Here is a 23,304-nt window from a genome sequence, read left to right on the forward strand (position 1 = left end):
CGGAGACATAATTTATAGATCGGCAGGTTAGGATGCTCTCGAGCGGCTAGATGTTCTTTACCATTCGGCCATCAGATTTGCCACCAATGCTCCTTATAGATCACATCACTGCACTCTATACTCCTCTGTAAACTGATCATCTCTGTATACCCGTCGCAAGACCCACTGGTTGATGCTTATTTATAAAACTCTTAGACCTCACTCCCCCCTATCTGAGAGATCTACTGCAGCCCTCATCCTCCACATACAACACACGTTCTGCCAGTCACATTCTGTTAAAGGTCCCCAAAGCACACACATCCCTGGGTCGCTCCTCTTTTCAGTTCGCTGCAGCTAGCGACTGGAACGAGCGGCAACAAACACTCAAATTGGACAGTTTTATCTCAATCTCTTCATTCAAAGACTCAATCAAGGAAACTCTTACTGACCGTTGTGGCTGCTTTGCGTGATTTATGTCTGTCTCAATCTTCTTGCTCTTTGTGCTGTTGTCTGTGCCCAATAATGTTTGTACCATGTTTTGTGCTGCTACCATGTTGTGTTGCTACCGACTTGTTGTCATGTTGTGTTGCTACCATCTTGTTGTCATGTTGTGTTGCTACCATCTTGTTGTCATGTGTTGATACCATGATGTGTTGCTGCCTTGCTATGTTCTTGTTTTAGGTCTCTCATGTGTTGTCTCTCGTCGTGATGTGTGTTTTGTCCTATATATATATATATTATTATTTTTATCCCCGTCCCCGTAGGAGGCCTTTTGGTAGGCCATCATTGTAAATAAGAATTTGTACTTAAGTGACTTGCCTAGTTAAATAAATCAAATCAAATCCACCCCTCCATACACACAGGGCCAGATATGAATCCTATATGGAATATTGTGTGGCACTGTATTGGCTGAAGCAGAAATATTGTGTTTTAAAGCAATTATGTATGTTCCAGTCTTTCAATGAGAGCCAAGCTTCTGGACATGGACAGCAATGAGAACGGAGAATCCAAGGATGACTTTGAGGAGTACAGACCAACCACGCCTGTCCAAAACGGTATGCTCTTCACCACTACCGGAGTTACTTTACCATATTCACACAAAAACCACCTCTATCCTAACTAATTGCGTCATAGCTGATTTGTTAATTGTGCTAAATTAGTATTCTGTATGCATGAGCTGACCAACCAACCTACCCCTTTCTCTCTCTCTCCCTCCCCAGGCTCCTCGGTGAAGGAGCCCCCAAGGCCTACTCTACCTCAGGGGGACTCGGGTATCGAGGAGGGGCTGGAGGGGGGCTCCCCGGCCAGCTCCCCCAGGCCTGAGCACCGCTCCCTGGGAGGCTTGCTGAGGAGCACTCACCGGGCCCTACTGGGTGGCGGATCCCTCCTAGCCTCTGTGGCCCTGGGACGACACCTGGACGTGCCTCACATTCCCCCCAGGGTTCCCCCCCGGACTAATCCCCCGCCCCTGGACCACCACCACCTTCTGCAGGAGGTCCCAATCACGGCCCTCAAAATCCCCTCCTCCTCGGACCCCCCGGTGGTGGATGACCTTGTAACCTTCTCCAACTTGGAGCACCTCCCCCGGCCCCTCTTTGACTTCCCCTGCGCCCTGCACGCCCCCGGGGTGAAGCCTCTGCCCCTCACGCCACCTCCGCCTCACCCCCGGGAGAGGGCCTGCCACAGGCACGCCCAGACCCCTCAGAGCCCCCGGAGACCCCATTACCAGGTCCAGAGGCAGGCTAGCCCAGCAGAGTGGGCGCCGTCCCACCACCACACCAACGGGGAGGCAGGCTGTGACGCCTGGGGCCAGGGGTCAGACAGGAGGAGGAGGTCCAGCCAAGGCCTTCTCTCTGCCTCTCAACTAGGTGAGTGTATATGCACAAATACAGACACATGCATGCAACACACACACACACACCCCACTTCCCCCTTCAGACTCCAGACAGGTTTTTTTTATTGTTTCATCATTACGAAGCAAAAACACACATCTCCCCCATATGCGTTGCATGTGGCTTACTTAATAGCAGCTCTGACAGTTATAATGATGATGGAGCAGGAGCTAAAGAGTAAAGGTAATAGATTCTCAGTCAGTTAAGGGCTGTTTTACAGAGTTGCCCTCCGGTGCCATTTTATATGTTAACTTCATATCTAGTCTGTCAGAAAACAGTGTTCTCTCTAAGGATGCCATCGTAGAACAGCCTCGAGCCCTTCATCAAGCCTGTCTCTGCTTGTAATGCTGCTAATAACTAGCATCTTCTAATCAAGCAACACATCACAAGGAGCACTTAGAGTCAAAAGCTACATAAAACAAATAAGGCAATTACCGTACACTGTAATATGGTACGTTTTATTAGCTGTAATGACATGAAAATAACAAGTTGTTTTTGCCAGCAACTTGTTTGGACAGAAATGGAATTACTCGAAGGAGGAAAATAATAAATCTCAGAACACTGCTCAGCAATTTGACTGTACTTTCATGGGTACACTCAATGTCTGTCTGTCTGTAATTGTATTTCTATGTTTTTCTAGAATGCGTCCCAAATGGCACCCTAGTTCCTATATATACTGAGTATTACCCCCCCCCCCCCCCATGGATGGACACTATAAGGTGTCGAAAGCGTCATGGAGGTGCATTTGATTAACAGCACTGTTCTGGAGTTCAGAGCTAAAGACTAATTCCATTATAGTGACTGTTTCCCCTTAGTGGGAGAATTCTCCCCATAGATAATGTCTTATACCACACCTACAGGAATTGTTTGTGTCCCAACAGACTGAAAGGGGTTTTCCCAAAATGCCCATAAAATAGGTCTAACCACAATGGTTGAGCTTCACAGCACAATAAAGATTGCAGTTATTACTATTATTACTGCCTCCAGAGAGCTGTCTCAGGTCATCTGACACACACCTTTTCAACCCTATCGTCTACATGGAAGCTGATCTCGCTTCAGTGCTTATTCAATGCCCCAGTAGGGTCTAATTTCCATCACTGAAAGTGAGGCTTTTGTCAGTCTGTAATACTAGACTAAGAAGAAAATGTCTGCACACTTAGTCAATTGCCATTTATGTGATTTATGTGACATGTGGTTTATATTAGCTAAGCTGTCAGTGAAATGGTTATTTACCTTCCTGTATCTTAGAAACCTGTTTTGGGCGTTTGGTAGATTTTGATGCTTCAGTCTTCCGACACCTGTTTTAATTCATTATTATGTAACATATTTATTATCATCTCTGTGTTCCACTCATATAATCGTCTCTCTCTCTCTCTCAGGCCTGGACCTCCCCATGTGCCAGGACAGTCTGGAGTCAGAAGACAATCCCTTGGCGGTCCCCTTCTCCCTTTTCCCTGACCCTCGCCTCTGGAGCCCCAAAACACGTCGCCTGGAGGTCAACGTCATCCCCCGCCCGCGCCCCTCCCCCATTCGACCCCGCATCGATCCCTGGAGCTTCATCTCTGCTGGGGGCAGTGGCGGAGCGTTCGGTGGTGCCCGCAGCCCTCGACGGTCAGATAGCCACCCATTGGGGTACCAGCCCTCACCCACCAACCCCTTCACGAACTGTGACCCCTTCCCCTCCCCAGACTGCGACCCATTCTCCCTGAGAGCCGACCCATTGTCAGGCATTACGCCCTCACCCTTTGACCCCTTCTCGCCACCGTTCCCCACCTCTCGCTCGGCGCCCTGCTCCACCAACGGGTCCCCAACCCTGCCCACGTTCCGGGTGGCGCCTCTGAACCCGGCCGACTCGCCGCTTATCGACCTGGGCTGGGCGGCGGTGTGCGGGGTCAAGCCCCTGGAGGTCACCAAAGAGAAGACGCGACCCGGGAGGACTCTGGGACTCAAGCCCTTCAAGTCCCCCACGCAACCCAGAGACGATCGCTTCTAAACTAAACCTCCAACCCTGACCTTGCCTTTCTCATAACACAGAGTTTATACAAGTGTTTTTTGAAGGAATGCGGCCCCAGCCCCCTAAATGGACAGGTACAGGTTGTGTATATCCTGTCTTAGGAATGAGGAGGATTTCGAGTCCTATTCAAAACAAAAAATGCACATGACACTCATGCCCCCCTTTAGGGGAATTGTGGGAAATGGGGTGCCCAAACAGTGGAGTGGTTTCGTGTTGCCTTAGAAACCAACAAGGAAGCTAAGCCTGCCTGCCATCTAGCTCAGTGACACTGGTGTGGTAGTTGATTTCTGTGCACAACAAACCAATGTCTGATGCCCATTTTATTCCAGAGGATTTCTCTCACATATATTTTGGAGAGTCCGATTGGTGGGCTTCTCCAGACTCAATCAGACGTCCCTCTATCGCTTCCACTCGTCTCTCTTACTACTTTTTGAAGTGTGTGGACAATACGAAGCTGAAAACAGCAGCTTGCTTTATCTGTAGCTCTGAAAGCATTCAGGGCCTTGGACATTTAGAGTGCAATTTGCTTTATGAAGCATTTTAAAAGGTTTCTGGTCTTGAGTGGTGAACCTACTTCAGAATCTATTTTCTATGATTTGGCTGAAATGTGCAAAGGACTAGGAGCTAAGTGAAGCTAGGTGCAAGATATGACGATGATTCTTGTCTTACCCTCGACAAACAAAAAAAAGTCTCAAGCGTGTTTGTCTCTCTCTTTGCAATAAACAACGTGTGATGGGTTAATGTGAGAAAATTCTCCAATTATGGCTACAGTGGTGTCATATCATCCAATTGAAATTCCTTAGAAATTCTCTGCATATTAAAGCCAAACAAAACCAGGACCCAGGCATTCCACTAGGAAAAAGATAGCATTCCAATAACATTCTGAACACATTCCCAAAATGTGACTGATTTATTTGGCAGGTCAGCAGGCGACAAAGCCTGGGGGAGACTAGAGGCGCCTCACAGCACATTCCGTTCATGTGGCAAAGAATGTGACTGCTTCAGCCCACAGTGTTATACACGTTTGCCCCTACAGTATGGCAGAGTGGTAGGGCGCATAACTATAGCTCCTCCCCAGTATTGTCCCCAGTATGTCCAGTATTATCTACCAGAATTGGTTCTGTCCAGTCCAACATGGGAATACTGTTAAATCTTGATTGGATGAAATCCTGGAAGTAGCAATTTAAAGAGGATCACTGACTATTACACTCATTTCTTAGTGACTGATTGGCATGTTAGAAGGGAAGCTACAGTATAATAGCCTGCAAAGAAATTTGGTTAAGATATCCTCTCACAAAAAATACGTGCCATTAGAATCCAATGGCTGTTTCGTTATAGGGGAAGCGAGTTTACCCAAGTGGCAAGCTTTGTAATTAGTCTTAATGACTGTGCTGACGAACTGAGTGGTAATATTAATTAGGATTGTGATGGACAGGGTTAATTTATTAACATGGAGATATTTGCCTAATTGATGCATTTCCCCCAACATAAAGTTTAGACTAAATGAGTCAGGATCTTTAAAGGGGATTTAAGCAGTGCTGTTCGTTTTATCGCATCCACGGCAGGAGGCCCCTTTAATGCGATTCCAGATGATACAGAAGCCTGCCCCCTTCAATTTCCTGACCAATGCACATGACCAGATCCCCTGGTCAGGTTGTGTGACCAGGGGATCAGAGTTCTTTGTTCCTGGTCAGGTCGCGTGACCAGGGGATCAGAGTTCTTCCTTCCTGGTCAAGTCGTGTGACCAGGGGCCCAGAGTTCTTCCTTCCTGGTCAAGTCGTGTGACCAGGGGCCCAGAGTTCTTCCTTCCTGGTCAGGTCAGATGGTCAGCAGAGACTCCTAGCCTTACCCACCACTTATATCCCACTTCTTCTCAGGTCAGGCAAACTGCTCCTCTCTTGATCCAAAGAGATTGGGTCTGTTTTCGCTTCACGCCATTGACTACTGACTGGACTGCATATCAACCTATAAGGTGCCTCCCCTCTCTACCTCTCCCCCTATGTGATGTGGACATAACTACTTAGAGACATATCATCTTTGATCTTTGTCATCGTTCTTATTGAGATTTGTTTGAGAGGCAGGTGTGGCCTGAGACTACAGTATATGTCAACCCCAAATCGGTCTGTCATCATTATCCGATAAAGAACAGAAAGTGAGCATTCACTCCAGTCGAAGATACAATGGAATTTAAATTGTGGTTCAGTGGAAATAAACAGCTAGCGGCATCAATGTCTGAGTCGATAAGGGCAGTCCAGTGCAACTCTGAGTAGGACTGGTCGAGTCATCACCAAAGGCCAAGGATGTTTAGGATTATAGTTTAAAGTTATTTTATTCCCAATCATAGTATTACATATTGGTATTTCAAAAGGGTCCTCTCTAGGTTTAGTTTGTAGATTTGTAAACCAGCCATGCAGTGCCCTGTGACACTGAATGCTTAAATACCCCCTTATTGTACTGACGTGAGTTCCAACCGAACACCCCACGTTGTGTGTGTGAATGCCTGCCAAAAAACGAGTGTACATATATGGAATAGGGTGCCATTGAATATAGAGCAGCTCCTCCGCTCTGGGCCCCTGTCTTTTCCCTCTCCCATCACAGCGTCATCTAAAGCTGTGGCAGGTGTTATTGCCTACTATACTAGTCCATACATGACCCCTGCACTTTAGCCTCAACATACAAGTCAACAGACAACCCCTGTAATTCCCATAGGGATGAAACTAAGACTGATGGTCGAAATTGTCGCAAGAGCATCGGTATTGCTGCCTGTCCGTCTCTCTCGTCATGTGTCAGTCAGTTTGTCTAGGTCCAAGCCCTCATGTCTGTCTCAGTTCTTCAAGGTCTTATCTGTGATTTCCTTTAGACCACACGCTGGCAGTCAGATGCGTCCAACCCTTTAAAAGCTATAGTGTAGTGCACAGATGACCCCAAAGAGAGTTTATTCAACTTATGCCTCTCTGCATTTTTGTGAAGTTGTATGTTTGCTTTAGTAAGGGCACAGTCACTATCCACCTATGTGATGATCTTGTGTAGATGATCAGTTTGACTATGTTTTAGGTCAAGTCAGTGATCAGTGTGTTTTGATCTTGGCAAGCCATCAGACAAACAGATACAGTGGAATCTCCCCTTTATGTTGGGTGTCATACTACACTGGTAGTGAGATTGAACATTTGCAATTTTCTTTGAGTAACTAGCTGTATTTGTATTCATTATGTATTCAGTTGTATCCCCATTAGCTGCTGCCTTAGCTGGACTCTTTCTGGGGTCCAGCCAAATTAAGGCAGTTATCCCATTTTTTAAAACAATACAATACATTCACAACAGATTTCACAACACATTGTGTGTCCTCAGGCCCGTTCTCCACTGCCACTTACCTACAATACAAAATCCATGTGTACGTGTGTGTGTATAGTGCATATGTTATCGTGTGTGTGTGCCTGTGTTTGTGTCTCTTCACAGTCCCCGTTGTTCCATACGGTGCAAAGGTCATTAGACGATGACCTTTCGGTTGTACACAATTCAAATTCACTCATGATGTCTGGATAGAATCAAAAGTCTACCTTATCTCCCTGGCCTTAACCCAATTGAAAGAAAAAAAACCTCCGCCCTGGGTTTTTGATGTCTGTTTCTCTCTCTGATTATATCCATGGTCTTCTAACCTGGTCATGGCGATGACAGGTTTTTGGACAGGAAACTAGATTCCTTGAACGCTCCTAGACCGCTGTCGGGTCGCGCCGCTGGTCCCTTGATTGATGCGGATGACAGGCGGCGCTCCAATAAGAAACTCCTGACGAGTTGTTTGTGACGCGCCGCCCTTTCAGGCATTGCCTCATCCGTCATCGCCAATCGGCGCCCCCCCATCTGTGCTGACAGGCCTGAATGAAACAGAACTTTGCAGAGGAGAAGAGGAAAGTATGCCAATAGACCATGTTAGGTCTCTAGGACAAATACTGGCCTCATTCATGCATACTTTGTCCATTTGTGTGAAGCTTTGAGGTGTATCAGTTAGTAACATAACCAAATGATTGAAACTCTTTATTTTCACTTAACAAATCGCAACAGGTCTATTACGGTAATTGCTTCCTGCCTCAGCCAAGGCATGCTCTCCCTCTCCTTCATCGTTAGTGGAGATTTAGGGCCGGACCCGGCTCATTTACCCAGCATCCTCGCTACTTACCTGGACTGAATGAATTAGACGTTCATTCAAATAAACCCGATTTATGGACTCTATTTCCACCCTCTCGTACCCGTCTATTATTACCAGAGGGGGATTATGTCTCTTTGAACACCTGCCATGTACTTTTGTTCTGCATGACGTTGTCAAACAAAATTATTAAAGATGACCTTTACCAACCGTGGGGGAAAATAGTCTCTAAGGAGCCAACAATGTCTCTGTGTGAGGCTAAGCCAATGCCAGGTGTAGTCTAGTTCTGAAGCTAGCTCTTAAGCGTATTTTTCATCCGTTTTAGTCTGAATGCTCGTCAAGGTCACAATCTGTTGTCCTCTCGTTCAAATGATAACAGTTAAGAGGCCTAAATCAAATAAATTAGGAATATTTGTTTCCAAGACAACCACGCTAGACAACCACACTTGGGCTCCCGAGTGGCTCAGCGGTCTAAGGCACTGCATCTCAGTGCAAGAGGTATCACTACAGTCCCTGGATTGAATCCAGGCTGCATCACATCCGGCCCATAAGGCAGGGAACAAATTGGCCCAGCGTCGTCCGGGTGTGGCCAGGGTAGGCTGTCATTGTAAATAAGAATTTGTTCTTAACTGGCTTGCCTAGTTAAATAAAGGTTGAGAAAAAAAATAATTATATATATATATATATATATATATACACACACACACACACAGGGATGATTAAAAATATAGTACACTTTAGAGGGAGCGATTGGCTGTAGACGTAACAATTACACGCGCATGTGCTTTTGACATCTTTGTTAATTGCTCAGACAGGTAACGGCTTTCTTTCTTCCACTCGGTCAATAGTCAAACAGAACAATAATAAGAGCAGTTTGGCTACGGAGGAGACGCATCTAGACCTTGGAACTAAATAACCACAGATTGGTCCATGCGTCGTTTTCCACACTTTATGAACTGAACGGAATTCTGGGTAGCCGCTTGATTTTTTTTATTTAACTAGGCAAGTCCTTACACAAAAGCATATGTAACACAAAAATTGAATAAATATATTTTGGATATATCTCTGATGGAGCTGTCAACATTTTAAGATGTTGACGGAGAGGGTTACCCTGTCAACCTGAATTAGACTGAATCTGATAAATTATCTGATTTCTCTCTATTCCTTGTCCTTTTGGTTTATTTGAGTAAACGGTTCATATGCAAGATATGCGGGGGGTATTTGTTGGTGTAGGTCATCTCACTAAAGTCCTGCTTAAATTTACTAATTTAATCAAAATGGTCAAACAATAAGTAACCTATAAAAGATGTTTTGGATGGTGCAATTCCCTGGGATATGTTCGGACTCACACTCAGATAATCACAGTAGTGTACACAGTGCATATGGAAGTTATTCAGTCAATTTGTTACGTTACAACCTTATTCTAAAATGGATTAAATTGTTCCCCCGCAATCTACACACAATACCCCATAATGACAAAGCAAAAACAGTCATTTAGAAATGTTTGCTCATTTATTACCAATAAAAAACAGGAATACCTTATTTACATAAGTATTCAGACCCTTCGCTATGAGACTCGAAATTGAGCTCAGGTGCATCCTGTTTCCATTGATCATTCTTGATGTTTCTACAACTTGATTGGAGTCCACCTGTGTTAAATACAATTGGACATGATTTGAAGAGTCCTTTAGGTGCCTTTTGGCAAATTCTAAGCGGGCAATCATGTGCCTTTTCCTAAGGAGTGGCTTCCGTCTGGCCACTCTACCATAAAAGCTTGATTTGGTGGAGTGCTGCAGAGATGATTGTCCTTCTGGAAGATTCTCCACAGAGGAACTCTGGAGCTCTGTCAGAGTGACCATCGGGGTCTTGGTCACCTCCCTGACCAAGGCCCTTCGCCCCCGATTGCTCAGTTTGGCCGGGCGCCCAGCTCTAGGAAGAGTCTTGGTGGTTCCAAACTTCTTCCATTTAAGAATGATGGAGGCCACTGTGTTCTTTTCGGGATCTTCAATGCTGCAGGAATGTTTTTGTACCCTTCCCCAGATCTGTGCCTCGACACAATCCTGTCTCGGAGCTCTACAGACAATTCCTTCGACCTCATGGCTTGGTTTTTGCTCTGACATGCACTGTCAACTGTGGAACCTTATATAGACAGGCGTGTGCCTTTCCAATCATGTCAATCAATTGAATTTACTACACGTGGACTCCAATCACGTTGTAGGAACATCTCAAGGATGATCATTGGAAACGGGATGCATCTGAGAATATCGAGTCTCACAGCAAAGGGTCTGGATAGTTATGTAAATAGTTTTTATATACTTTTTCAACAATTTGGAAAACGTGTTTTCGCTCTGTCATTATGGAGTATTATGTGTAGATTGAGGGGAAACATGTATTTAATCCATTTTAGAAGAAGGCTGTAACGTAACAAAATAGGGAAGGGGTCTGAATCCTTTCCAAATGCACTGTAGTACTCCTTACTGTGACCGGCTCCCATCCGCTTGCTATGGAGTTTTATATAGGGTGACAAGTGATAGGATATTATATTTATAATGGCCCTTCTTTTTAAAACACTGGACTTAAAACATTTTGAAGAGGGCCAGAGACAGTCTACATTAGGATGCTTGATTGCTTCATATTTTTGGATGACATCGTTTTTTACATTAGGTTTTCACTGGAGTATTTAAGATGAAACAGGATGGGTGCTTCACTGGGGAAAACTCTTACGTTCCTGCTTCCAAGTTGAACTAAAATGGTTTTGTAAAATCTCTCTAGGCATAAATATTGTCCGAGAGATATCCTTCTGACTTGTACATTGAACAAGATCCCAACCGGAGATCCATTCGAGGCACCCATACTGATAGACTGCTATCTACCTAGTAAAGATGAGGTCTTCAGTTTGACTGAAAACAGTGGACATTTTGTGGACATTTTGTGACCTCCTCCCTGTCTTTGTAGAATATATATTTGCTTTGTGTTTGTTAAACATTCCTTTCTGAAAACATTTTAATTTTCTTCAAAAACATAGGCTGTGTGATGAGTTATGTTGCATTTCCTCAAAGCAGTACAATTTCCCAGATTTGGGGTTCTATTCAGTCTGTATCGCTGAAGCGTTACAGATTTCGCGGATAGAAATGTAAAGGTAATTTCTGAGTGAGCCGACATACGCAGCATTTACCTAGAATGCTGTCTCCGCCAACGTGGGAACATTGCCTTTAAATTTCAGTTTGGCAATAGGAATTGAATAGAGCCCTTGGTTTCTGCTCGTATGAGTTTGTCGTTGGGCTTTGAGAGGATGTCGTCATTTGTTGAGTTTGTGAAATCCGCACTGGGCTGGGCCTAATCAAAAACTATTTTATTTTCGTGCATCAGAGGCGTGTTTGTGTATATGTGAAAATGTGTGTACTTGTTTTTTTGTTCTTGACTATTTTAATGGGGTTTAACCTGTGGAAAAACAAAGGAAACTCAAAAAGAAAACGAGACCAAATAAAATGTAACAACCCTGAGATGTGTGGTTTTGTTATTTTCCTTTGGGGTTTTTCAAATGAAAAGCTAGCAATAATTAATCCATATATTAACCCAAGTCCATTCTTATATATATAACTTCATTTATTTTCCTAGGATGTGTAGCTACACTTCCTCTTTACACCTCATGTAAAAGTCCCCTTTGTGCTGCCCACATGTGGTGCACATGCAGGACTTTTATTTTGTGGTGAGCAGAGAAGTGACCTGTGACCTGTCACCTGTAAGGAAGGTTACCTAAAGCAGATTCCTGTTTGGAAAGTCTGTTTAATAATACTTTCCTGTGGATGTTTTGTTACCAGCTGCATACGGACTAACCACACAGACAACCGGCTGGGGATATTGAAATGGAATTTTATTCAACATTTTGGCTTGCAGGGAACTTTTCAAAAATAGTCTATGGTAAATTGTCCAACTGTGAATAGCTATAGAACATCTCTTGAAGTAAAGCTACACAATAGATTTAGTTAATGCTACAACAAATATCTATAGAATATCAAGCTGCACAGTGCATTTAAATAGGAAATAGGCTTCCTCCACGGTGCAGCGTGTTAGACACGTGACAGGATCAGCAGTCTTCATCCTTCCCACTTTTTCTGTGTGACAGTGCACATTTATATGTTATGGCAGTTGTGAAGCCCAATGCTTTTCACATACACGGGTTGTACACGGGGTGAGGAGCAGTGTGTGTTCACTGTGCTCAGTTCACTGACCCATACGTTCCACACACACACACACACACACACACACACACACACACACACACACACACACACACACACATCAGAGTGAGGGTGGGTTTTTGTTCTTCACTGTCAGTGCTTTGTCTCACATTGCCTCGCTTACGTTGTGACTAACCCAGTGCCATTTTGTAAAGACAGAACAGGTAGAAATACATGTTCCCCTGAAACAAAAGAGAACCCCAGATACAAAGATGGAGAGACAGTCACCTCCGAAATGATTGGAACCCTTGATAAAGATGAGCAAAAAAGACTGTTTATAATAAACAATACAAATACTGAGCTGTATTGTACACTCATAAAAATGGGACAATTATACTATGTTATACTAATACAATTGCTCAGAGAAATCTTTTGTTTAACAAAAACATAGGTGTAAATATTTTGACATCGCTGTTTTCAATGCTTCTGCGAGGATAACAGCACTTTGACTTTCCCTATAATATTTTATGAGATTGGATAGCACATTGGGAGGGATCGTAGACCATTTCTCCATACAGACTCTTTCTAGATCCTTGATATCCCTCGGTCTGCACTTATGTACTGCCCTCTTCAAACCACAGATTTTCAATGGGATTCAAGTCTGGAGACTGAGATGGCAATTGCAAAATGTCTTTGTGGATTTAGATTTTTTTGTGCTTGGAGTTATTGTCTTGCTGGAAGATCCACTTGCGGCTAAGTTTCAGCCTCCTGGCAGACGCAACCAGGTTCTTGGTTAATATGTTCTGGTACTTGGTAGAGTTCATGATGCCGTTGACCTTAACAAGGGCCTCAGGACCAGTGCAAGCAAAACAGCCCTATAACATCAAAGATCCACCGCCATATTTTACAGTAGGTATGAGGGTTATCTGCTTATTTCGAGGCCAAACCCACCACTGGTGTGTGTGGCCAAAGAGCACTATTTTCATGTCGTCTGACCATAGCACCCGGTTCCAATTTAATTGCCAATGCCATTTAGCAAACTCCAGGCCTTTACATGTGTTGGTTGCTCTCAATAAAGGCTTTTTATTGCAACCCTTCTAAATAGCCTATTGGCATGGAGGTGGCGTCTAATTGTAGATTTGGAGACCCCAAGATGTGACCAAGTTCTGTAATTCTCCAACTGTGGCCCTTGGACTTTTCTTAGCCTCCCGAACCATCTTCCTCACTGTGCGTGGGGACAAGATGCAATTGTCTCCTCTGCCATGTAAGTTTACCACTTCCAGTTGTTTTAAACTGCTTAATTGCACCCATTGCCTGATTTGTGAAAGTCAACAACCATTCGTCTCTTCATTTGTGACTTCCTTGCCTTTCCCCATGGTAATAGATGACAGTGATTTTTCATGCGTTTTACCAGATGTTTATACCCCAGTGAAACCGGAATCCATGGAAAGCCACAATACAGTAAAATGTTAACGCAGATTACGTTTTGTTTTATTTTATTTATAAGGGGTGCCAATAATTTGGATTACTTGTTAAACAAAATGTGTTTCTCTGAGCAAATGTATTAGCATAACTTATTATGATTATTTATTATATAGTCTTTTTTGCTCATCTTTATCAAGGGTGCCAATATTTTAGAGGTGACTATATGGCTGGCTCAGATATTCAATGCAGTGTAACTAAATGGCATGTTCTGCAGTGCATCTACACTGCCCTAAAGGAAAACTACACACCCAAAATTGTTGGGGTATTTGTTTCATTAGTCCATTGTTGACATAGTCCCAAAATGTTTAGCTTTTCAGCAATCCGTTAAGTATTTTAGCCACACATTTAGAGGGACTGTAAATTAATAATATGCTGCAGATAACTCAGTATGAGCTTGATTCAGACTTAGGAAATGTGCACCTTTCCTACTCTCACTTCTCAGTAGTTGGTATTCAAACGTACCTTTATGCAGGTGCGTAACCGGACTTTGCAGGCGTGGTTGCTTTACGTGCACAAAATAAATTAAATTAAACATTCAATACAAAGCCATCCCTTTAAATTTTTCTCGACAGACTCACTAGAATATTAAGTATCAATGAAAGAAAGCCAAATAAATACTCACATAAATACTTTGTCTCATTGTCAGCACCAATACTCTTAAAAATACTTTGATATTGTATATTTTTTAGGATTAGGAAAATCGGTTTGGAGAGCCTTTACGCATTAAATATATTGGTGAATCAAAATTAGTGGGTTGATTAATCCTGAAAGTTTCCATATTCAATTGTTCAATCTGTGAAATATTGGAAGCTGAGAAGTGTACAATAGGGGTTTAACAGTAGTTCTATAAATGTACCCTAATAATCCTCACTAATCGTAGAACTTTGATGACAACGGTTCAGTCGTCGTGAACCGTGCTCCAGGTTTAAACTGCTACGTATGGTCTGCATTCCATAACGATTCAAATAGGCTACATGTCTCGTAATATGTTAGCCTAGTTCAGGGGTGTCAAACTCATTCCACGGAGGGCCTAGTGTCTGCAGGTTTTTGGTTTTTCCTTTCAATAAAGCCCTAGACAACCAGGTGTGGGGAGTTCCTAACTAATTAGTGATGTTAATTCATCAATCAAGTACAAGGGAGGAGCGAAAACCCGCAGACACTCGGCCCCCCGTGGAATGAGTTTGACACCTGTGGCCTAGTTGGATCCACTATTGCTAGCAATCCTCAGGAACAACCACACTAACGTGACAGAGAAATGTGTTCCCCCAAGTCACGCTATATGTAAAAGGTGGAAAACTGTTTGAGAATTGAGGCTATTTCATGTTGTGAGGTCTATACATGCAAATGAGCTCTGATGTGACTCCAAAATGCAGTGCCTTCACATTTCTAGAGACGTTAAATGAGTCTTGCCTTCAGAAAGTATTCATACCCCTTGATTTACTCCACATTTTCTTGTGTTACCGCCTCAATTCAAAATGGATTAAATATTTTTTTTTCCTGAGTTAGGAAGGACGCCAGTATTTTTGTACTAACTTGGTGTGTTGATACACCGCCCGAAATGTAATTAATAACTTCACCCTGCTCAAAGGGATATTCAATGTCTGCTTTTTTATTTTCACCCATCTACCAATAGGTGCCCTTCTTTGCAAGGCATTGGAAAACTAACCTGGTCTTTCATGTTAACATGTTAACCACTATCATTGCACATGTAACTATGATGAGTTGTTAGGCACATGTTTACTCCGGAACTTATTTAGGCTTGCCATAACCAAGGGGTTAAATACTTAGACTCAAGACATTTCAGCTTTTCATTTTTTATTAATTTGTAAAAAATTGAAAAACATAATTCCACTTTGGCATTATGGGGTATTGTGTGTAGGCCAGGGACACATCTCAATTTAATCAATTTTAAATTCAGGCTGTAATACATATATATATATATATTTTTTTTAAATCAATGGGTGTGAATACTTTCTGAAGGCTCTGTATCTAAGTACTACTCTGACTTTGCACTTTAAAACTCTTACACCTCATAGAATGTCAATTCACATCCAAAACACACAGAGAAAGCAGTTTTTGCATCCCAAATGGCACACTGTCCTCTATATAGTGCACTCCTTTTAACCAGAGCCTTATGAGCCTCGGTCAAAAGTAGTGCACTATATAGGGAATAGGGTGCTATTTGGAAGATGCATAAAAGGAGTATCCTCTGGATGTATGACCCTCTTCCATCTCGACTGATGTCTTTGAGGCTCTCACTGTTACCATGGACACCATGTGAAGTGAACGTCTATCGATATCTGTGCATATTTCTATGGTATTTATGTATTTGTTCTGTTTTCTTTTACCTTTGCTTTTAGTAGACAATCATTCAATGCTAGAAAGATATGTTTTACATTTCCCCGCAAATCCTACTTTCAAGTAACAAAATACATTTTTCATATACTATATTTGACAAATGATTTGCAGAATTTTAGCGTGGGTAGGCCTAATACATCGAAGCAGTAAAAATGTAATTAAATCAGAATTCCCCACTCGTCCAAAGCACTCCACTCCTCAAGGGAGGACGCCATCCTCATCATTAATAAAGAATAGACACAGACTTTCTCTTAGCATTCCGATCTGCCTCTGTTCTGGTGATTCTCCTTTGAACTGATTCCTTTTCTTTGAGGAAAATCTGAAGGATTTATGCGAGATTACATTTGTTTAATTTCAAATCCATAAAGAGTGCATTTCCCTGTTCATCAAAGTGTAATGTTAAGAAGATGATTAAGGTTGGGAGAAAACTTGAGAAAAATTATGATTTTTATCGTTGACGGGTGCTTGCAGGCTTTCTGAGGGAAAGAAAGGCTTCTAAACATGTTTATTCCTTCTGATTTGATAGTTTGCTGGCTTTCATTTTGTATCCAGGGATGATTTTAACACAACCACACCAATGAACTGAACTCCAATGCCTTGCAAAAATATAATTGGGTGAATATGTAATACCTATGCCGTTTGTAGTCCCACTGAAAAAGTAAACAAGACCAACTACATTTGTCCGAGGGCCCTTAAGTTGAGGCAAATAGAGCTAAATTGTTGTTTTCGTTCTGTTTTTTTATTATTATAATAATTTGTTAGATTAACTTCCTACAAGATCAGAAGATTATGAACACACAATTATATCATCATCAGCATCATAAAAGGGGTAGTTCTATATTAGGAAAGGGCATTTAGTTCAGACAGCATCACCACTTAATCACACTCCATGCCCACAGGCCACAGACAGCAATACAGGTGTCAAACTCATTCCACGGAGGGCCTAGTGTCTGCAGGTTTTTGGTTTTTCCTTTCAATAAAGCCCTAGACAACCAGGTGTGGGGAGTTCCTAACTAATTAGTGATGTTAATTCATCAATCAAGTACAAGGGAGGAGCGAAAACCCGCAGACACTCGGCCCCCCGTGGAATGAGTTTGACACCTGTGCTCTAAAGGCTACTCAAAGGAAGGATGTGGGGAGCCTAGCCCTCGCTCAGATTGGTCAAAGATGGTGGATAAATGAAGATAGTTCACGCAGGCCTTTTACTGTTGGAAAAAAAATGGGTGTGTTTCCCATAGACACCAATGCAATAGCAGTTGGGTCTGGTCTACTTAGTTCTTTGACCCCCCCCCCCCCCCCCCCAAAAACAGAAAGTGGGGTGTTTTGCTTCTTCTTCTGTCTCTGGTGGTGGGAGGGCTGGTTGTTTGGTGTGCTCAGAGAGGAAGTGAGAGGTTTTACTCTTCCCAAAATCTGTCCATGAAAAGAAGCCTACGAAGTCGGATAGTTGAGAGAGTCAATGCTGAGAGCGTGTCAAATTTGGTCAACAAAAAATGTAATGGCTAATTTGCTACGTGAGGCGTATTTATTTGAATAGAAGTTTCGGAATGGCTAGGTTGTTATGAATGTACTAACCTAACATAGCAGGTGTAAAAGAAACACCTGAAACTAGATCCCCTACATGCTGGTCTTGACCAGAAGAAAAAAGCTGTCCGGAGGTTCTCTTCTGCACTGTTCAACCAATCCAGCAAATGAGGAGTTAAGATGGAATGTCGCCAGAGATTATTTTGGGGAGATGGGAAACCCCATTGGAATCGTGTGAGTGCCCATTGTGTACGTTGCCCATTTGTCGTCAATGGGCCATGTCGTACATTCTGGGCAATTCTGTGACAAAGAGGGCTCTCCTTCAAGGAGTGAATGGGAGTCAATTGGATGCTAGCTTAAAAACCCAACATTGGCATGAATAACGTCAACAAGAAGTACATTACAAATCTTTTCTGAGATGTGAGATAATTAACTTGTTTTTAGTAATATCGTATAGCTTTGGAATCGTGACATTACGTACTTTTGAGGAAAATAGGCAAGTTTCTCGACTCACACCCTGACTTTGAGAAGGGTTTGCCTGACGATTAGCTTAGCAATCACATGACAATGTGAACATGATTGGTCAACAGTCTGCTGGGCGGGGCGTTATACTTTCCGCCGTTCATATTCCCAATGGGATTCCTATCTCCTCTTTTCTCTACTATCTCTGGTGTCTCCTTGTTAACATCCAAAAGCAGGCTCTTTTTCCATTTCCCTGAACCAGAATATCTGGTTGTTGGGGCCTTGAAAGAGGCTATGAATACATTGATATAAGTGGACGACTTTATATTGGAGATGTGCCTGTTGTCATAGAGATAGAGGTGTCATCGTGGCTATAACCTGTTTTAGCATGGACATGGCCATAGAGGGCTTCCACCATTTTAATGTAGTCAACTGGGTCGGGATTCCTATGAGTTAGGAGCAATCAGCCAGTGAAGAACAAAATTCACTACTTTAAAATGGAGATAGCATGGGCAGCGCCATTGAGGCTGTCACAGACGCTATAATGGCACAGATACAAAGATGAGTGCACTATCTATCTCTATGGCCTGTTGTTCACAGACGTTTATCAGCCCTCGCATTGGCTAGAATGGTCTCACCTGATCTCGCCACCTCTGCCTGCCTTCCATCTTTGAGGTCACTTGACTATCTTGTCAATATAATTGACAATCTTTGGTGTGTTGCTGCACATGGAGACCGGACGCCCCTTTCATTGAACTACAGGGTGAACACTTTATCAAGGATAGCCTGGACAACAGAAGATTGGTGGCACCTTATTAATTGGGGAGAACGGGCTCGTGGTAATGACTGGAGCGGAATCAGTGGAATGGTATCAAATACATCAAACACATGGTTTCCAGGTGCCATTCCATTTGCTCTGTTCCAGCCATTATTATGAGTCGTTCTCCCCTCAGCAACCTCCACTGGCCTGGAGTATATACATAATATTTCTGCGTTCAAGCAAAACAATAGTGAAATCGAGTGATATTCAGTGTGCATTCCAGGCTATCCTTTGACATAGAAAAACTGAATACCACGTAGGTCAAATAAAGTGACTTCTGGTCCCCATGTGCAGAAACACAATAAGAGGGGATACTATGAGGGTCAAAATGGCCTGTTTTCTGAAGATGGACAGCAGAGGGCAGTGTTTCAACGTGCATCTGTTGTCAACAACTCCAATTGCATGAGGCATATTCAAAGATTCTCTGAATTGATTATCATTTTAAAAAATGTATTTAGATCACTTGCACATTTCGATGGATCTATCAAGGCTAAATGACAAAACATACACAATGTTTAGGCAGTCGTCATCATGACTCGTTACTGAGCTTGAATGTTCTGCTGATCAACCCCTTCCCTCAAATTAGTCAAAAGATGGCTTTCACTACGGAATAGTCAACGGATGTTTAAAGAAGATAAAAACATTGTTCAATCATAGTGAGTTATGATAAGCCAAGACTGCATATTGTTAAATTGAGAACAGCAACATTACAGAAGAAAAAGGCTTTGTAAAGCCTGCCTTGTAGAATTCTGCTGTACTTGTGAAATTACTCTTTTGCCACATACATGATCTGAAAAAGATGGCACATGGCAAAGAAAATTATCCTGTTTAAATGTCCTATTAAATCTATGGCAGAATGCATTTTTGGATCAAATACTCAATTATAGGTAAGTTATTCTCTAAACACAAGACTGTGTTTTTGCACTAGTTATAGCTCCACTGAGAAGTATGCCAAGCCTCCTTTTGCAATTTGTCACGATATCTTCATCTTCTCCTTAGTACAAGATTCTAAATGACTCAGTCCTGTAGTTGTTCTTTGGTACTGGCATCCCTAAAAGGTGTAACATCTTTTTAGTTGATAGCCAAACTAATTCTACAAATACCATGGCCGTGTTTTGGGGCTGTGCAGTGCATACCAGCACACAAACAACTACAAAAGCTGCTATTTTGAGGCGGCTGATAAGAGAAGCTGAATAAATAGTTGTGTTTACACAAAATACTTCAGAGGAGGAGTGTTTGAGGGTAAATATTTCAATTGGCCGCTGCATAATGTGTACAGAACAATTACATGCTTCATTATTGTGACAAAATGGCCGAGACAACGGCAGTTATTTGTTCTTCACTTTGCTTGAGAAGCGCCGGGCACTTGGTATTCATTTTGTTCGGCTGTGTGTGTCGCAGCGCACAAGATAATAAATGCTGCTTGTTTTGAAGCTACACTGTAATTTGCAATGTGCATATTAAGAGGTGGGGTGGTTGTTCCTAATAAGCCATGCTGTGGATCAGCACACCATGTAAACACACGAGTGTTCTGTTGGAAAAAGCTTTTACAACAGCAAATGATTGAATGATGTCATACTGCTCATGCTCTGAAATGAATAAAGGTGAAATATGGATTGAACTTGTCAGCGTACTGTCTTGATCTGTAGTACAGGGTACGCCTTTGACAGAGCATTGAGATGCACCCCCAACAATAGAGTATTGAGATTTAAATCCAGGAAGTCCATAGCCCTGCTGTGTGAACAATGATGACAGATTGGCCCCATCTCTTATCCAAATGAAATATAGGAAGTCCATCCTTCCACCGACCACCTTTAATAGATAACCAGTAGGATACGTACCTGGGGACTATCTTCATATTAGCTGACCCTCCCTCCTTGTTTTCTATATATCACTCTCTCTGTTTCTTTCTCTTCTTTCCTCATCAACCCTCTGTTTTCTAACCCCTTTTGGTGTTCCACAGTTGGTCTATTAATTATCCTTACCTGTGGAAAGTCATCCCAATATTGTGTTCTAATCCCTGTCCTCTCAATCCCTGTCCTCTCTATCCCAGTCCTCTCAATCTCTGTCCTCTCTATCCCAGTCCTCCAAATCGCTGTCCTCTCTATCCCAGTCCTCCAAATCCCTGTCCTCTCTATCCCAGTCCTCTCAATCCCAGTCCTCTCTATCCCTGTCCTCTCTATCCCAGTCCTCTCAATCCCAGTCCTCTCTATCCCAGTCCTCTCAATCCCAGTCCTCTCAATCCCAGTCCTCTCTATCCATGTCCTCTCTATCCCTGTCCTCTCAATCCCTGTCCTCTCAATCCCAGTCCTCTCAATCCCTGTCCTTTCAATCTCTGTCCTCTCTATCCCTGTCCTCTCTATCTCAGTCATCTCAATCCCTGTCCTCTCTATCCCAGTCCTCCCAATCCATGTACTCTTTATCCCTGTCCTCCCAATCCCTGTACTCTCTATCCCAGACCTCCCAATCCATGTACTCTTTATCCCAGTCCTCCCAATCACTGTCCTCCCTATCCCAGTCCTCCCAATCACTGTCCTCCCTATCCCAGTCCTCTCTATCCCAGTCCCTCTCTATCCCAGTCCCTCCCAATCCCTGTCCTCTATCCCAGTCCCTCCCTATCCCAGTCCCTCCTTATCCCAGTCCCTCCCTATCCCAGTCCCTCCCTATCCCAGTCCCTCTCTATCCCAGTCCCTCTCTATCCCAGTACTTCCTATCCCAGTCCTCTATCCCAGTCCCTCCCTATCCCAGTCCCTCTCTATCCCAGTACTTCCTATCCCAGTCCTCTATCCCAGTTCTCCCTATCCCAGCCTTCCTATCCCAGTCCCTCTCTATCCCAGTCCCTCTCTATCCCAGTCCTTCCTATCCCAGTCCTTCCTATCCCAGTTCTCCCTATCCCAGTCCCTCCCGAAGACTTCTCACACACTGTGTGTGGTATTTGCCATCACTAACACAGAGAGGCTGCTGCCTACATACAGACTTGAAATCATTGGCCACTTTAATAAATTAATCACTAGTCACTTCAATAATGCCACTTTAATGTTTACATATCTTGCATTACTCATCTCGTATGTATATACTGTATTCTATACCATGTATTGCATCTTGCCTATGCCACTCTGTCATTTCTCATCCATATATTAATATGTACATATTCTTATTCCATTCCTTTACATAGATTTGTGTGTATTAGGTAGTTGTTGTGGAATTGTTAGATTACATGTTAGATAATGCTGAACTGTCAACTAGAAGCACAAGCATTTCGCTACACTCGCAATAACATCTGCTAACCATGTGTATGTGACCAATACATTTGGATTTGATTTGGTATTGTTTTCACCTGACTGTGTGAATAGTACAGTCAGCTCCAATATCCTCATTAGTTTGATGGAGTTGAATGGAATGACGAGTAGATTTTAGTAGAATAGAATGTGACTACATTTAAAGAATATATCTAGGTGAGCTGGATACTTACTTTAAAGCCACAGTGGCCTGATTACAACGGTATACAGGCTTATTTAATGAGCACCTATTCATTATTTTGTGTCCTTAATTTGTTCTGTGTGAATGAGCGTAGGATTAATCTCAAACGTGATTAATTAATCAATGACAATGATGTAGTTTGTTATTGGTACGGTGCTGACTAGAATTCAACATGGAGTGGGTATATAGGGTGAGTGAAGAAGCCTCTGAGTCTTTATAGACAAGGGCTCTATTCTATCTGTGGCGTCTGCTGCTGGTCTCAACATGGCCTTTACACCCTAGACAAGCACGCGCAATGGCCGGACCTGGTTACCATGGCAACCGCGGCAAAACATGGCAGGGGAAGGATGGTGCAGCTCGGAAAACGCACGCGCAGTCACACACACACACACACACACACACACACACACACACACACACACACACACACACACACACACACACACACACACACACACACACACACACACACACACACACACACACACACACACAGACACACCTAGGCTTGCTCCTCCAATCTCAGCTATGTCTCCCCTTTGCAGTACAGATCACTTCATCCCATCCCCATGTCCTCCATCTCTCCATCTGCCTCTGAGCTGCTGTAATCCTCTGACAGTCAGATTGATAGATAAGCGCAGTGAGAATGGCTCTATTCCAGTGACTAGTGTTTGGAGGCAGGTAGCTAGCTATATGTTCATCCATCATTCCACGTCCCTGTGCTTCAGTATGTCTGCAGGGCTGCAGAGTTCTGCACTACACTGACAGCCTCGCTCTCTCTTACTCTCTCCTTCTTTCTCTCTCTTTCTCTTCTCCTTTCTCTTACTTTGTCTCTTTCTCCTACTTTGTCTCTTTCTCCTACTCTCTCTCCTTCTTCTGCTGTCTTACTATCTTTCTCTCTTCCATTATCTCTCTATCTCTCCCTGGCTCCCGTCCACACAGATAGCGCACGCTACATATTTGACTTGTAA

The 23,304-nt window shown here is 43.1% G+C and overlaps 1 protein-coding gene across 1 annotated transcript in view; it reads left to right on the forward strand.

The window, feature by feature from the left end:
* LOC129865838 (mitogen-activated protein kinase kinase kinase 11-like) overlaps positions 1 to 11,529 on the forward strand; it is a 45,624-nt gene extending 34,095 nt beyond the window's left edge. The window contains exons 8-10 of the mRNA XM_055938863.1: positions 934 to 1,034; positions 1,200 to 1,847; positions 3,251 to 11,529. Coding sequence (XP_055794838.1) covers positions 934 to 1,034; positions 1,200 to 1,847; positions 3,251 to 3,864 — 1,363 coding nt within the window. The 3' untranslated portion in view covers positions 3,865 to 11,529. The remainder of the gene's footprint in view (positions 1 to 933; positions 1,035 to 1,199; positions 1,848 to 3,250) is intronic.
* The last annotated feature ends 11,775 nt before the right edge of the window (positions 11,530 to 23,304 follow it).

This window comes from Salvelinus fontinalis, chromosome 11 (assembly GCF_029448725.1).
Source record: "Salvelinus fontinalis isolate EN_2023a chromosome 11, ASM2944872v1, whole genome shotgun sequence".
Taxonomy (NCBI): domain Eukaryota; kingdom Metazoa; phylum Chordata; class Actinopteri; order Salmoniformes; family Salmonidae; genus Salvelinus; species Salvelinus fontinalis.